General features: G+C 32.1%; 1 protein-coding gene across 1 annotated transcript in view; it reads right to left on the bottom strand.

Moving 5' to 3' along the window:
• Nucleotides 1-15,063, bottom strand: part of LOC145277820 (integrator complex subunit 8-like) — a 163,719-nt gene that overhangs the window by 90,823 nt on the left and 57,833 nt on the right. Inside the window, exons 7-10 of the mRNA XM_080129719.1 lie at nt 6,093-6,266; nt 4,867-4,959; nt 3,582-3,725; nt 1,871-1,968 (exon numbers count right to left, since the gene is read on the bottom strand). Coding sequence (XP_079985845.1) covers nt 1,871-1,968; nt 3,582-3,725; nt 4,867-4,959; nt 6,093-6,266 — 509 coding nt within the window. The remainder of the gene's footprint in view (nt 1-1,870; nt 1,969-3,581; nt 3,726-4,866; nt 4,960-6,092; nt 6,267-15,063) is intronic.

Raw genomic sequence — 15,063 nt, 5'->3', positions numbered from 1 at the left:
TATTTTATTTCGACAAAGTTGCAGTTTTCGTTCAGCGGTGGTTATGTATTTTGATCGGTAGCAGATGAGTAAGTCGTCCACGTATAGGGCACAGTTAGTATCAGGGTTTGTTTTCAATGATTTTATTTATTTTTATGTTGAAAAGGGTGATGGATAAGATGCTACCCTGAGGTACCCCCATTTCTTTTTCTTTTTGGGCTGAGAGTGTGTTGCCTAGTCTTACTTTGAAGTGTCTATTATTTAAGAGATTGCAAATGAATTCTGGCATTCTGCCCCTAAATCCAAGTTCATATAGGTCTTTTTTAATGCCATATTTCCAAGTAGTGTCATATGCTTTTTCTAGGTCGAAAAAGATTGTTATTAATAATAAAAACTTTCTGCACTGCTATAATTTCTCTACAAGAAACCCACCTAAAAGATAATACAATTAATATAAAACGCTACTGCTCATATAACTACATAAACAAGAATTCAAACATAGCTACAGGAGGATCATCACTATTTATAAACAAAAACATCTCACACAGTGAAATAAACCTAAAAACAAACATGCAAGCTGTTGCAATAACCGCAACATTCCATAAAACAATAACATTCTGTTCACTATTCATCCCACCAAGTGAAAGAATAAAAGAAACTGAACTAAATGCCCTAATCCAACAACTACCAAAACCATTCATACTAATGAGGGACCTAAACTTCAAAGTTGGGTTTTGTTCCTCTTATGTTCCATTGAAGTATTTTATGAGCCATGGTTTGTCTTTTTCTGGTTTTGGACTGTTGGTGTTTATGTCTACGTCCATAGTTTCGATGTTTGCTTGGGTGTTTCGGGTTTCAGATCGCGAATGGGGTCGCGGTGGGTGGTGGGGTCCTGATCTAGAGGTTGAGCGGGATCTGTTTATTTTGCTTTTATTGGTAGTGGTCTTGTGGGGTTCTTTTGGGGTCTGTTTATTTTTTATTTTTTCTATCGTATGGGTTGTTTCTATGGATGCTGTTGTTTGGAGTTTAATAGGTTTTTGTGTTAGAGTTTTAGTTTGGGGACTTTGTTTTATTTCGGTTATATTCTTTAAAAAATCTTTACTTTCTGTGATGGTTTGTTTCATGTTTTTTTTTAAGTCTTCTATTAGTTCTCTCATTTCATTGAGTAATTTCATGAATATTTCAATTTGGGTGTTTGAGGGATTTGTTTTTGTTGTATTATTATTTGGTTCAAAGTTAGGCTGTGTATTTCTTTTTGTTATCTCAGAGTATTTTGTGTTTTCTGCTAGTTTACGGGCTTCTTGGAAACTTATGTTTTTGGTGTATTTTATTCTGAGAGTTTCTTTTTCTTTTTTCCATTTTTTTCATTCCTTTGAGTTTGCGCTATGATTTTGATGGCAATTGACACATTTTGGTGCGTTTTGACAATCAGTGTTTCTTTGTCTCCGCATCTCATGCAAGTTGGTGGTTGTGTACATCGATCTTTATGATGCCTGTATCGTTGACAGTTGTGACATCTGAATGGGCTTGGTATGTAAATTTCAGTGTTTATTTTTTCATATCCTATTTTTATGTTGTTAGGTATTTGAGGAGCATCAAATGTTAATATCTAAGTGTTTGTGTCTATGATTTCGCCAGATCTTGTTTTTATCTGAATTCTTTTGGTATCAATGACATTTTGATTTTTAAGATTACTTTTTGTTTCTTCTAAGGGGCACAGGGCTAGTTCGGGGCACCTGATTACACCTTTGCTAGTGTTCAATGTTTTGTGGGGGTAGGTTTTTATTTTTCGATCATCGAAAAGTTTCCATTTGTGAATTATAATGTTTTAATACAACATAAAATAGAGTGGTGATTGTCATTTTAGTAGTAAATAGGAAAATCAACATACGCCGAAGGTTTCCGATTGATCTCTTCCAGTATTTGATGACGATATTCAGTCGAAAGTTCTCTCTTGATATTATCCTCTATGAGAATAGCAGTCAAGTTCTAAGAAACAGAAAAAGAAAATCAAAATGAGAAAACTCAGTGTTTACTTACACAAACATTGATAAGTTGATAATCCCTATTTACTGCCATCAACAAAGATTATATTATAACAAAGGGCAAGCTGGAAAATGCAGACCTCTACTGTTGAGATCAAACAATACTTCACTTGACAAGATCAGCTTGATATATGAGCAAGCTTAAAAAGCTCAGATTGACTGGCTCCTTCCAAAGCATACAGTGACCCTCCCCCTCCCTCAGAGGCTTTTCCTCTGTCTATTTTCCATTCATGCCACTTCTTCCTATGTTAAGTAAATATCAAAGGATACAATAGTTGCCTCTTGTATATTGGTGAAGATTTTCTTAGTAATGGTTAAAACTGTTAGAAGATTAAACACATTCTTTTATAAAAAAAAATCTCACCCATGAAATTGTTTATAAAATTCATAAAACTTTCTACAATCCAACAATATTTGGTACAAATAAATTTCAATCTATGCCTGTTCATGTTCTAGTTATTTTTGTTTTAGCATTGTTCAATGAGAAGCACATCTGTTTACAACATGTAAAATCATCAATAGCTTTGACACTTCTTTTGATTTGAGTCGTGATGGTCTTTTTTAATTCAGATTTTTTGGATAGACATTATCATTGCAATAACTCCACAGATAAAAATCTGGAAGAAGGAGTTTAGTTTTTATGATAAATCAATTGCAGTAGGTCATTCTATATTATAGTCTAAAAATAAATAGTTCATCGGTAGAAAAGTCAGTGATAGCTCACTTATTGCGGTCAAACAGATTTGTGTTGGTGTTTGTTCTATAAAAGTTGGAAATAATCCGTTTTTTAATACTCTATTATTTGAGGGCAGATATTTGTTTGAATAGCTAACAAGGGTTGTTGCATGATAGCTTTCATTGTAAATGTTCTTCACAGACTGTTTCGCTGTATCACATTTGTTTTTATATTCTTGGCAGTCGATCAATGTGGCTGACTGAGAGTAGTTGGTTGCAGCAAGTGCATCAAGAAACTACATCTCCTTTGAACAGGTAAGTGCAAGTTAAGTATGTGTTCAATTCTAATTCTGCTTAATGATATTTTGTCTTTAGTGGGGTAGTGGTTCTGTAATTTCCAGTATTTTGAGTTGATGTTTATAGAGTTTATTATTTGGAAACATGTCCCAGTGCCCACAAGTTAGAGGTGCTTCTTTCAGAAAAGTAGAGCCATGAAAAATGAAGTCAAATAGAACATGTTTTCTTTTAGCTTCTGGAAACACAGGTTGACTCTTGGATTTGCAACTTATATTCAAACAAAGGGTAAGAGTATAAAGAATGCTCATACTTCATCACCTTCTTCAAACACTTCCATAAAAGAATGAAATCTATTGTCCAATTTTCAGCAACTATAATTACCTTTAATGGTTTGTTTTACTTTGTGTGATTTAAGAAAATATAAACTGCTCTTCCCTTTTGATGATAATCTCACAATAATAAAAAAAAAACATCAATGCACAGCAGTAAGCAATGTTACAATTTTGCCACCTTGAAAACAGAGTGTCAATGCAAGTTTTGTTAGATGAATATGTCGTAGAGGAGAAAATAATCTGATTTACTTACCTTGTATCCATTAGACTTGGAAGCCTCTATCTGTTCAAATAGGGAGAGTGTGTGTGTCAATGGCAAAGGCACTGATAACATGTTGCGGCAAGCAACAAGATAACCCTTCAGGTAATTTTCATCTACTCGACAATAATAACCAGACTAAAACAAAAGTAGAAAAATTATAAAGATGGTGATATATTAAGAGTCATATACAACTAGAAAGCAAAAATACTGCAATTCACTTCCTTTGTTTTTTCTATCAAATTTCATATATTTCATTTTAAGATGAAGAAAAATTATACAAATTCAACCATGTCATATTTTAGATTTTAATTACTTTGTAAGTGGAAAAAATTAAACTAAATGTGATTCCAATTCAAGGTTGACTTATTTTATGACTATTTTGGGGGATTGTTTTTATTTAATTTCACACATATTTTTGAAAATGAAAGAACATTAAACAAATTTCAAGTAAAAATTAGCAAGTGATAAATATCAAATTACTTGATGTTATGATTTCATCAATTATGTTTAAAAAAAAAATAAATGGCACAATATGTGCTCATTAAAATATCATTAATGAAAAATACAAGGATGAAAAACTATAAATTGCTTACTTCAAACCTAAACAATGTGCAAAAGTTCTTTTAAGTATTTTCAATCTTACAACACCAGACCCTCTTGCTTGAAAGAGGGCAGCCTAGCTAGTTGAGTGAAAAATTACATCAATGCATATTGTATATGTGCCATTTTACCTATAGCGAAGGTGGAGATTGTGGATGCCTACTTTTGCCAACAGTATTAGTGCCTCATTTAAGGAATTCACACTTTGATCCTAGCTCTAACCTGATCCTTAATTTCACACTCCCTTCTTAAGAGAAAGTCATTTAACATTTTTAGCAAAACTCTAAATATTAATATGTAATTTATTTCAAATAAAAATAATTACATTAAATTAACAATGTTATTACAGTTATTATCAAATATATCATAAAAATGATTACCATATGGACTAGTAGGGGATTTAAGCCGAAATATTCTCAAATCATAGAATAGGTGCTTATACAGTCAGAAGAAGCCTATCACTTAAATAACTGGGTTTTCCTTTAAATGTGTGAATAAATATGCATTGCTTAAGTTCAGTGGCAATGATAGATTCAAGAATATGTGGAGGCATTATTGTTCTTAATGTCATCCAATCTATTAATATCCTATGCCATGCTTATACATGGGATTTTACAGATGTATATAATATGAAATTAAGAGAATTTTAAAAATTGTAAATAAAAATGAAACTCACAGGTACAAATGCTTCCTCCGTAATTTTAAACATTTCATACGCTTCTGCATATTCTTCGAGGTGAAAAAAATACATTCCCACTGAATAAGAGACCTGGAAAAGATAAGGATATTTCATTGCTAAAAGCATCTAATCAACCAAACATCAATCATAAAAAAACAACAATTATGGAAAAGGTAAGAGGGTAAGTAGTAAAAATAATAGAAATGGGAGTAAATTCATGTATAAATAATACTTATCCCTCAAGTGTAATCTAATATATAAAGGAGATATAAGTAGGAACATGATAATACATGGGAGTAAATTCAAGTATGATAATATACATGGATGTGGAAAGTAGAGGAGTTAGAATAAATTTATTGCTTGAGAAGACAGAGTATGACTGCTGATTAAATTTAAACAAACGTCCATTATTTGTAAGAAAAAATGTTTGAAAAACTAAAGATGAAAGAAAAGCTAATATTTGTTTAAATGTAAATTGTTTATTAAAAAAAACAAAAAAACAAATTAATTTGTTACACGTGTTGCAAAACAATTCACATTCATCTTTGAATCTGAAGCAATCCATTTTCAATAGTTTTTCCTTTTTAAACAATTATTGATACCAGTGTCTAAAATAGTCTTTAGTCAGCCCCCGCCCCCCAAAAAAAACAAATAATCACCAAATATATTTCATAACAAGCAGAAACATTTTACTATATAGAAAGTAAATAAAAATTAGATTTTCAAAAATAGAAAAGAGATATATTTTATGTTTCTGAAAAAGAATAACCATATTTTAGTTTCAGTTTTCAATATTCCATAAGTATCCTACCCCCCCTCCCATCCTTTTAATTTATTCATCATCATTTTTGGTTAAACATCCATTTCACATGCTGGCATTTATTAGATGACTGTTCAAAATTGACTTGAAAAAAATATATATCTGGGTTTTCTTTGTTTTCACCCATAAAAAAAATAGTTGAATTCATGACAGTCTTGAAAAACTGTGTTCATTCCGGCTAATTTTTTTTTAAAATTAAATATTTTAAGAATTATTTCTTGAATCGCAATCAGACGTAAAATTTCAAAAGTCATAGATTCATGCTACCTACTTCAGAGTTTGAGATAGGCATAACACATGGAAGAAAACTGACAAAAGTGTGAAATATTAAAATATATTTCATGTGATAAACCTTTTTCCATAATGTTTAAGGGAGAGAAAGTGAAACAATTGAATAACTTACCTGAGTTTTGAATTCATTAGCAACTACCTTGATCCCTTTTTCTGAGTGGTTATCAGTAGGATCAGAAATTTCTGTTGGGACACAAAAATATTGAAGGGTAGGGACCATTTGGTCTCGACAGTGTTTTAAGAAGAGTTTTAGATTGTCCACAGAGCTCTTTATCTGGTCTTTCAGCTGAAATAGATTCAAAAAAGGAAAACTTTTGTTTAACTATCATTTCATCAAAAAAAAGAGCAGTCGTAAAATGGGATTTTCTTCACTTTATTCAAATGTTCTAACAAAACACTTTTTAAGCTGTTACACTCTTAGGAGAGTATTTCACTGAATCATCTATTCTTCATATCTTGAAATGTTATCCTCATTATGGCTGTTTTAGCCACAATTTTTTGATTGCTGTATTCAAGTGAAATATTGTTCCAAGTTTTCCATAAACAAAGTTTTTAAGGATTTTATATCTATGACCTCTCTCCTCTATAATTTAAATGCTGCTTATTCAGAATTACATTGGATTAAAAAACAAAAATACAGAAAAATCTCTATGATGTACATACTTATCATAGAAAAAAGATGTCATATTCCAAAAATATGTATTTTTTTTATGGAAAATTTAAAATATGACCACTCCCAACGCCTCGCTTCCTCATAAAATTTGCTTTTCTTAATTCAAAAAACGTACTTGATTAATTTACATAATTTTTGGAATATGATATCTTTATTCTGTGATGAATACGTACATCATAAAGATTTTTCTGTATTTTTGTTTTCTTAACTAAATGTAATTCTAAATGTATTTAAGTTGATGTAACAGAAAAATTTATTTGTAAAATCCATTATATTAAAATATGGATGTGTTTAGAGTTATTATTTGATTCAATGAAGTACAGAGTATAAGTGGTGAACTAAGCAAAAGTGAACTTTGATATATTGGCCTTGTTTGCCTGTCCATTTATCTCCAGTTATCTGGTTTATGTCATGAAGCATTTGCAGGCCTCCTTTTATAATATTCGTTTTAACAAAGGAAGAAACCGGAGAAAAAAAAGGAAAAATATTATTTGTTTTTATTTTTGATAAACAATTATTATCTTTCAAACCATGGGAGGGCGCTGAAAAATCTGGTCTTGAAACCCGGTGCATGGTTACTCCTTTTAGCGTGATGGATCCAGAGATCTTGTCAGGTTACCCATTTGAGAGAGAGAAGGCTCTGATATGAAGCATACACTTTTGATTCCATGTCATTGTGGCAAAATACTGGGGGCGGGGGGGGGGGGGGCTCCTCAATCATAGTCAGCAACCTTCCTTGAGTTGGTAACACTAACAAATTCTCCAGTTTGCAAACTTATATTATCTAAAGAGTAGGTAGGCTCTACCTATCGCTTAACTTCCATACTTATTCTTTGTCTATTAGCCAGGCATAGTTACAATATCATGTCTTGAGACACTGTGATTGGCCTTGATTTCTGACTAGGACAATGAACCCTAACTCCTCATTTCCTATTTGTTTCTTTCACAAACTGAGCAAATGGCTTTGCACTATAACTTCCGAATGTTGATTAAAGTTTCAACAGATAATGTCTACTTAGCTGGTTTGGTCCATTATTGTTACATTGTTGCATAATGTATTAAAATTTAATTTCCCATCTTTATTTCCTCATAAGATATATTATTAAATAAAGTAAAATATAACTTTCTAAAAGTCCATAAAATAACCCCCTACAGATAAGTACTGAGCACAGGTTGATTTTTTTTTTTTTTTTTTTTTTTTTTAATGGTATATCAACCCTTTGTGGGTTATTTTGGGAATAGTATTCGATATTGTATCCAGTTAGTTATTTTATATGACATTTTTATTCTTCAAGCTCCTTGTATTTTCAATCGTTAGTTCGTAGCTTATGGTTTGGTCGTTTTATAGTGGATTTTGTCATTTTTGTTCTCTGCCTTGCAGAATATGATTGGGTTTTGCAATGGGAGGGGGAAAAGGGTTACAGTATTATTAAGTCCTGTATTATGAATGTAGTTATATTGTTGATAGTGTTTTATATTCAAATTGTCCTCATTCTTAAGGAAGGTTTCTTGGAGACAAATAACCAGAGGATTAAATTTGGTTTGCAACAATAAAATTTCATTGTAATTTGCCTTCAATCCATGGCAATTCCATTGGATTATCTTGTAATTCATGATGATTTTTTTTTGGTTTGAGGAGTAACTTCAGTTTCCATGTCTTCTAATTCCATAAATCTATTTGTAGTAGTAGTAGGGGCTTCTGTTTGTGGTAATTTCTTTATATTATTTTGTTTTTGGTAGATGTATTTTTTGTTTGTTTTTCAAGTGTGCTTTTTCACCACGGGAAAGACATATTCGTAACCTGTGTGGTCTTTCTTTTAACTGATTTTGTTTTTCCTTAGTTTCGTCTTTTTCAGCATCTGCACGATGTACTGTGATTTTTGTGGTCTTTCTTTTGATTGACTTTGTTTTCTTGGATGTTCTGATTTTGGTTGAGAATTTGTTTTATTGGTAACATTAGTTGATTAATTTTGGATGATATCTTTGGCATTTTATTTATAAATTTGTGCCAGTCGTTTGATCCCAATTGTAACAATTTGTTTATTAGTATTTCATATTTGGAGTCTTGGTTATTTTTTTAATTTTTTTTTTTCATTACATTTTCACCCCAAACAAGGCAAATTGCCACTTTGGTGTAGGGGGCTACAATCAAGGGCAACAACTACTGGGGTACTATGTAGGGATTTGGGCAGCAAGATGTCGGTTCACGTTACACTTGAACTTCTGCACGTCAGTTTTGTTGGGGAAGCAGGGACCTGGAATGGAATTCCAGAGTCTAGCGGTTCTGGGGAAGAAACTATTGGAGTAAAAAGATCTTTTACATCTAGGGATCTCTACAGTGTGGGGGTGGGATTTAGCAGCCTGTCGGGTTTGTCGAGGGTGCTCACGTCGTGGGGGCACAAGTGATTGCAGTTCGTCAGAGCATTCACCACTAAAATACTTGTAGAAAAGGCAGAGGGATGCAACATTTCGTCGATGGGACAGAGGCTGAAGCTTAGATGCCAGTTCAGGGCCTATCAGGTTTGCGACTCTTTTGAACCTTGTCAAGGAGCGAGAGACTAGTAGCAGATGCACCAGCCCAGATGTGACAGCAATACTCCATACATGGGCGAATGGTGGCCTTATAGAGGTACAGGATACTTTCGGGTGTTAGTAGTTGTCTAGCACGGTAGAGAGAGCCCACCTTTCTTAGGTTAGTGATGTTGGATGATATACAACTTGAGGTAACTTGAGAGTACGTCTTTTCCTTCATGTATCCATCTACTATTTTCCTGGCTTTGAGGAAGGAGATGTTTTTGGTATGTTTTATTGACACTACTTCCTTTTCTTTCTTCCAGATTCTGCATGCTCTAGCATAAGCAGGATGGTTTTCTCCACAATTTGCACATTTGCAATCAAGATTGCAGTCATTGGCAGTGTGGTCTGGATCTCTCTGGCCACATCTGTGCACACTGCTCGTCCACTACATGCATCCTCATGGTGGCCAAACTTCTGGCATTTAAAGCATCGAAGTGGATTTGGGATGAAGGGTTCAATGTTGAAAAAGTTGAACCCAATTTTGATTTCTTTCGGAATAGTGGGTCTATCAAACTGCATAATTTAAGTGTTCATGAGTATAGGCTGATTCTCTTTTTTATTGTAATTCTTTTAACGTTTGTTACTCCTTGGTTTTTAAGTTCTTTTGTTATCTCTTCAGTAGTGCACATTGATAGATCTTTCATTTTTACTATACCTTTGGATGTATTCAGATTCTTGTGTGGATAAGTCTTGATATTTATGTTGTGGAAAGTTTTCATTCCTAGGAGAAAAGTAGCATGTTTTTTTCTTTCCACTTCCACCAGTAGGGTTTTATTTTTTAAAGTTTTTACATTTTTGGAGGTAATATATGCCGATATAATTTTATGTATAATAACCGGTGATAAGTCAGTTATTTTGGTTTCTAAATTTTTAGGATGTTTGATGTAGTTCATTATCTGATATCTGAACTATCCGAGTCGACGTGTTGGTGCTTGGAGCTTTTATGATTGGCCATATATATATATATATATATATATATATATATATATATATATATTAAATTCATTGTTTATGCTCCCCACCCACTCGGAGTCCAATATTGGGGCATGTTAAGGGGGAAACTTATTCACCTTGTCATGCCATGGCTACATAAACAGTATACATGTTCCAAATGGGAGCCATGAGCACCCATAACCCTTTAGTTACACAATCCAAGTCATTTGTGGTAACTTCCGGCACTATACAGCCATGTCATGACTTTATTCATTTCGCACATTTGACCCTAGCCACCGCCTTCTAACACATGGAAAAGAGGGGAAAATATGTATATGGTTTATAGTGGTATAGGGTAGAACTGTATTTGTTACGGTTTAGAGGAAACTGATAGAAAAGTAGAAGATGTGTTGGGGCTTGACGTAACTAGCCGATTGATCGGATCGGGCCCCTCCGACCGCCCATCTAGCCTTGTATGAGGCCAAAGTGGAGTGTTGCAACTGATATCTTTAATTTCCCTAGATATCAGTTGCTCAGCCACCAGGATCCTTTCCAAGTCATTATGGGCCGCCACCCACGGCCAACAGGTGGCCCCTTTGAGAGGCTCTTACTCTCTGCAGGGAGACAGTCAGTGTATTCTAATGCCCCACCGACGGGGTTGGGAAGTAGGGAAGGAAAAAAAAGGGAGGGGAAGGGGAAAGGGAAAGGGGGCCGTTGTTTTTGTAGAACATAATTAAGTTTTACAAAAGAGAATAGAAAACAAAAACAGAAATTTAATGTAGATGGATTTCGTTTCAGTCTGATCTGGTAGCATCAGAATGTGTAGTTGAAACATTTATGAAAGTCAAGCATCTCTTACTTTTTATTCCTTACTTGCGTACGAAATATTGTAAAGTTATTGTTTATTCACTTAAACTTTGTTTTCCTGCTCTTTATTTCTGATACTTCACTTTTTTGAATCTCTTAAATTATCATTCCTTGACTAAGTGTATGCTTGAATACAAGTAGCATTACAAGTTGATTTTTCTTTTTAGATAATTGTTATTTTATCAACTTGCATGAAAAGAGCTATGCAAAAGATGCTTAAAACCGTTTGAATTGTGCAAATATCAGTAGTTCAAAAAAATTTTAAGTGCCAAAATTTAGGCTTTTCCGTAGACATTTTTCTTTAGAAAAAGTGGGCTAAATTACGGACCTCAACATTTCAAGAAATTTGGTAATTTCACCATTTATTTTTCAAGCTATTCTCATGAAACTTGGCACTCTTATGTAAAATTGTGTGCTCTTTCTGATTATGCAGTCAGATCTGATGTATCTCTTTACCATAAGCCATGAATTATAAATTCAGATGTACAAATTCCAATTTTTTTAAACTGGCGCATGGTATCATACATCATGAACAAAACTAAGTATTATAGTGGTATTTAAATATAGCTTTATTGTGAATAGGCATTTTCCCGCCTCCTCACCAAAAGAGAGCTTAATCTTGGGTGTAGCCATTGAATGCCTAATGAGCATCCATGGCCGGTATTTACTACTCCCTCAAAAAAAAAAAAATTGAGTAGATATGAATAAATCTCAGAAATAAATCAAAGAAAATTTTTCATATAGATTTTAGATCTCTGTAAAAGATGGACATTCCCATAGTTGACCAGAACTTATGCATTTTGAGACCAGTCCAATTTTCAATTTTGTAAATCCTCTCTATCTGGCCCAAAATATACCCCTATTTTCTGAGATGTAACCATAAATCGTACCCTACATGTGAATCCTCGATGCAACTTTCACAGTACCAGGACACCAGGAATCCTGATAAGCAACAACTATATATTCACCAGTTGATGGTAATTTTTGTCATTTCTATTGTTGTTTTACTGAAAATTCAATTATGTAAAAGAAATAAAATGGTAATTTTTTAACTTGTTTCCACCTTAACATCTAAAATGATTACTTCTATAGGTTTTAGGGTATGCTTAAAACTGAAAACGAATATTGCATTTAAATTTTCTGCAAATAAGTAGTTTTCCGGATATTAAGCAAATTCATTTCTTATGTTATCGCTGGTGCCCATCTTGGTACGCACAAGCCTGCAAACGCGACCCCAAGAAACTATGCACAAAGGCACATACCAAGATGGCCGCCAGCAATAATGTAAGAAATGACATTGCTTAATATCTGGAAAGCTACTTATTTGCAGAAAATTTTAATGTGATATTCGTTTTCAGCATACATTTAAAGGTAGTCATTTTAAAGAAAAATGCTAAGGTGGAAACAAGGTAAAAATTTACAAAATGCATCACAATGGAATTCTTTAATCAAACCACCTAATTATTATTATTATTATTATCATCATTATTATTACTATTATTTAGATATCCTCAATCAAAAAAAAAACAAAAAAAAAAACGAGTTTGTTTTACAGATTCGAAAAAATGGTCTTGACAATGAGTTTAAAATAAATTCAAGCTTCACATCTTTTTTATTTAATTGTTGGGTAAAAGTACAGAATAGTTAACAAAAAACAGCCTTCCTTCCCCATGTTAAGAATGCGTTTTTAAATAATAATGTTATTATTTCAACATGGTAGCATAAGCGCACAAATACCATTTATTTGTTATGTATTTGTTTTGTTTTTTACCACTAAAAAACACAATTCTACCTCAAGTACAAATAAGAAGTTAAATGCATGTACTTAGTACATTTTGTTGGTTTTAATGCTTTTAGTGCATGTATACTAAAAACAACAAACTAGTATCAAAGCTCTATGGACAACCTTATCTTTAGTTGACCTTTGACAACTAAATATTTTCGTTTACTAGCCAAATAGAAAAGTTACTAGCCAAACCTACATGATTTTTTAGAATATGACATCTTTGCTCTATGATGAGTATGTACATAAATATTTTTCTATTTGTTTTTTTAATAAGTGTAATTCTAAATATACAACAAATTTTATATTGACACTTGAAGGCATAAACATTCTAATTACTTCGGATATTTTTTAAAAGCCTTTGTTAAAAACAAATGTATTAAAATTAAACTTTTACTGAAAATTATCTATTAAACCGTTATTGTTGAAATTTAATTTTGTTCATTTTATATAAAAAAAAAAGTTGTAAAAGATATTTTTCATTCAGTAGTAAGCTTTGGAAGATTGTCAGTAAAAGAAATACAATCGCCAAAAGATAAGTGTTTTATTATTTCTAGTCACCACTTTGAAAAATCACTTGCTAATGCGACTGTTTCACTCGCAATGTAGAACCCTGAGTATTGTTTGGAAATCAAATTTGAAAAACTTGAAAATAATTATTTTTAAATTGACAAACTCAGAATAAAAAATGACTAGTCTAGTAAGACGAAAGCAGAAACACAGTTTTCTATTTTTAAGAGAATGCTTTAATCAGTTCAGCGTATGATGCGCTTAGTGACTGTTTTTCTGTAAGTGGATTTGATTTCTATAAAAGATAACATTTTAAAGAAATTTCTGCACAATTAATAATTATCAAATATTTACATATTATACATGAAAATAATTCTGAAACTATCATCTATATGAAAATGGATGATATATACAGATTTATCTATCAGTTTTGAAATATTCTTCATCAAATTTGCTCGGCCGTAACTTTGCTCCTGTGGTCATAAAAATAAAAATCAAACACCAGTAGAGATGGACTTCTTTTTTTTATATAAAATGTAAAATTTCAGCCATATCCAATCAAATTCAACCTCACGCATATGTCTTCAAACGTAACGCATAAAATGAAAACGTTGAAAAAAGTGTTTCCCTTTTTGTTGTCGTCATTTTTTACGTTTTTTTTTTCATTTTTAACTTGGAGCATAAAAATATTGAACGTATAAAAGAAAAATAAATTAACATCATTGGAATGCTTATTTTATTCTCTTTCCATCGATTAATTCTTTTAAAAACTGACCAAATAAAAAAGACTTGTTGAAGCACATTAGGTAACATTGCAGATGTCCACAACAATACAGCATACGCATGTAATGCTAATATAAGGCCTACACTGATCTTATGTACGATACTAAAATAACTGGAACAATTCTTTTGTAAATATCAAGTTTAAAGGACTAGTTACTTTGCCTCAAAGATAACTGACTGTGTCTGTTTTGCATGATAAACATGATTATAAATCTTTATACTCTTAAATTTTACCCTAATTCTGGTTTATCCTAATGTATGACATATGACGTATAATGTATAACGTGTGACGTATAATGTATGGTGTATAACGCATGATGAATGAAGTATGACGTATGACGCATAATGTATGATGTATAATGTATGTGTGATGTATAATGTATAACAATGTATGATGTATACTGTATAATGTATGACGATAATATATGAAGTATAATGTATAACGTACAATGTATAACGTACAATGTATGAAGTATAATGTATAACGTACAATGTATGAAGTATAATGTATAACGTACAATGTATGAAGTATAATGTATAACGTACAATGTATGAAGTATAATGTACAACGTACAATGTATGAAGTACAACGTACAATGTATGAAGTACAACGTACAATGTATGAAGTATAATGTATAACGTACAATGCATGATGTATGAAGTATAATGTATAATTTATTCTCTCATTCCTGTAGATAAGATCATCTATTCTGTTCCAACTGGACAAAAACCAATTGCTCTTCTCCCTAAACTGATATAAAACCACATACGTCACACTTTGCTCATCAGGCAGAATGTTAAAAATCAATAGTAAGCATCTACAGTTATCTATATTCAGAAGCCATGCATAATCTATAATTTATAACTAAGAATTAATATATATTAAATAGAAACTATATTTTTCTTTCCCTTGTATGGGCCAAAGTACTGATGATCGTCTTTACATGAAAACTAAAA

This window comes from Euprymna scolopes, chromosome 6 (assembly GCF_053919585.1).
Source record: "Euprymna scolopes isolate OS-2025 chromosome 6, ASM5391958v1, whole genome shotgun sequence".
Taxonomy (NCBI): Eukaryota; Metazoa; Mollusca; class Cephalopoda; order Sepiida; family Sepiolidae; genus Euprymna; species Euprymna scolopes.
This window is presented reverse-complemented; position numbering and strand designations above follow the sequence as displayed.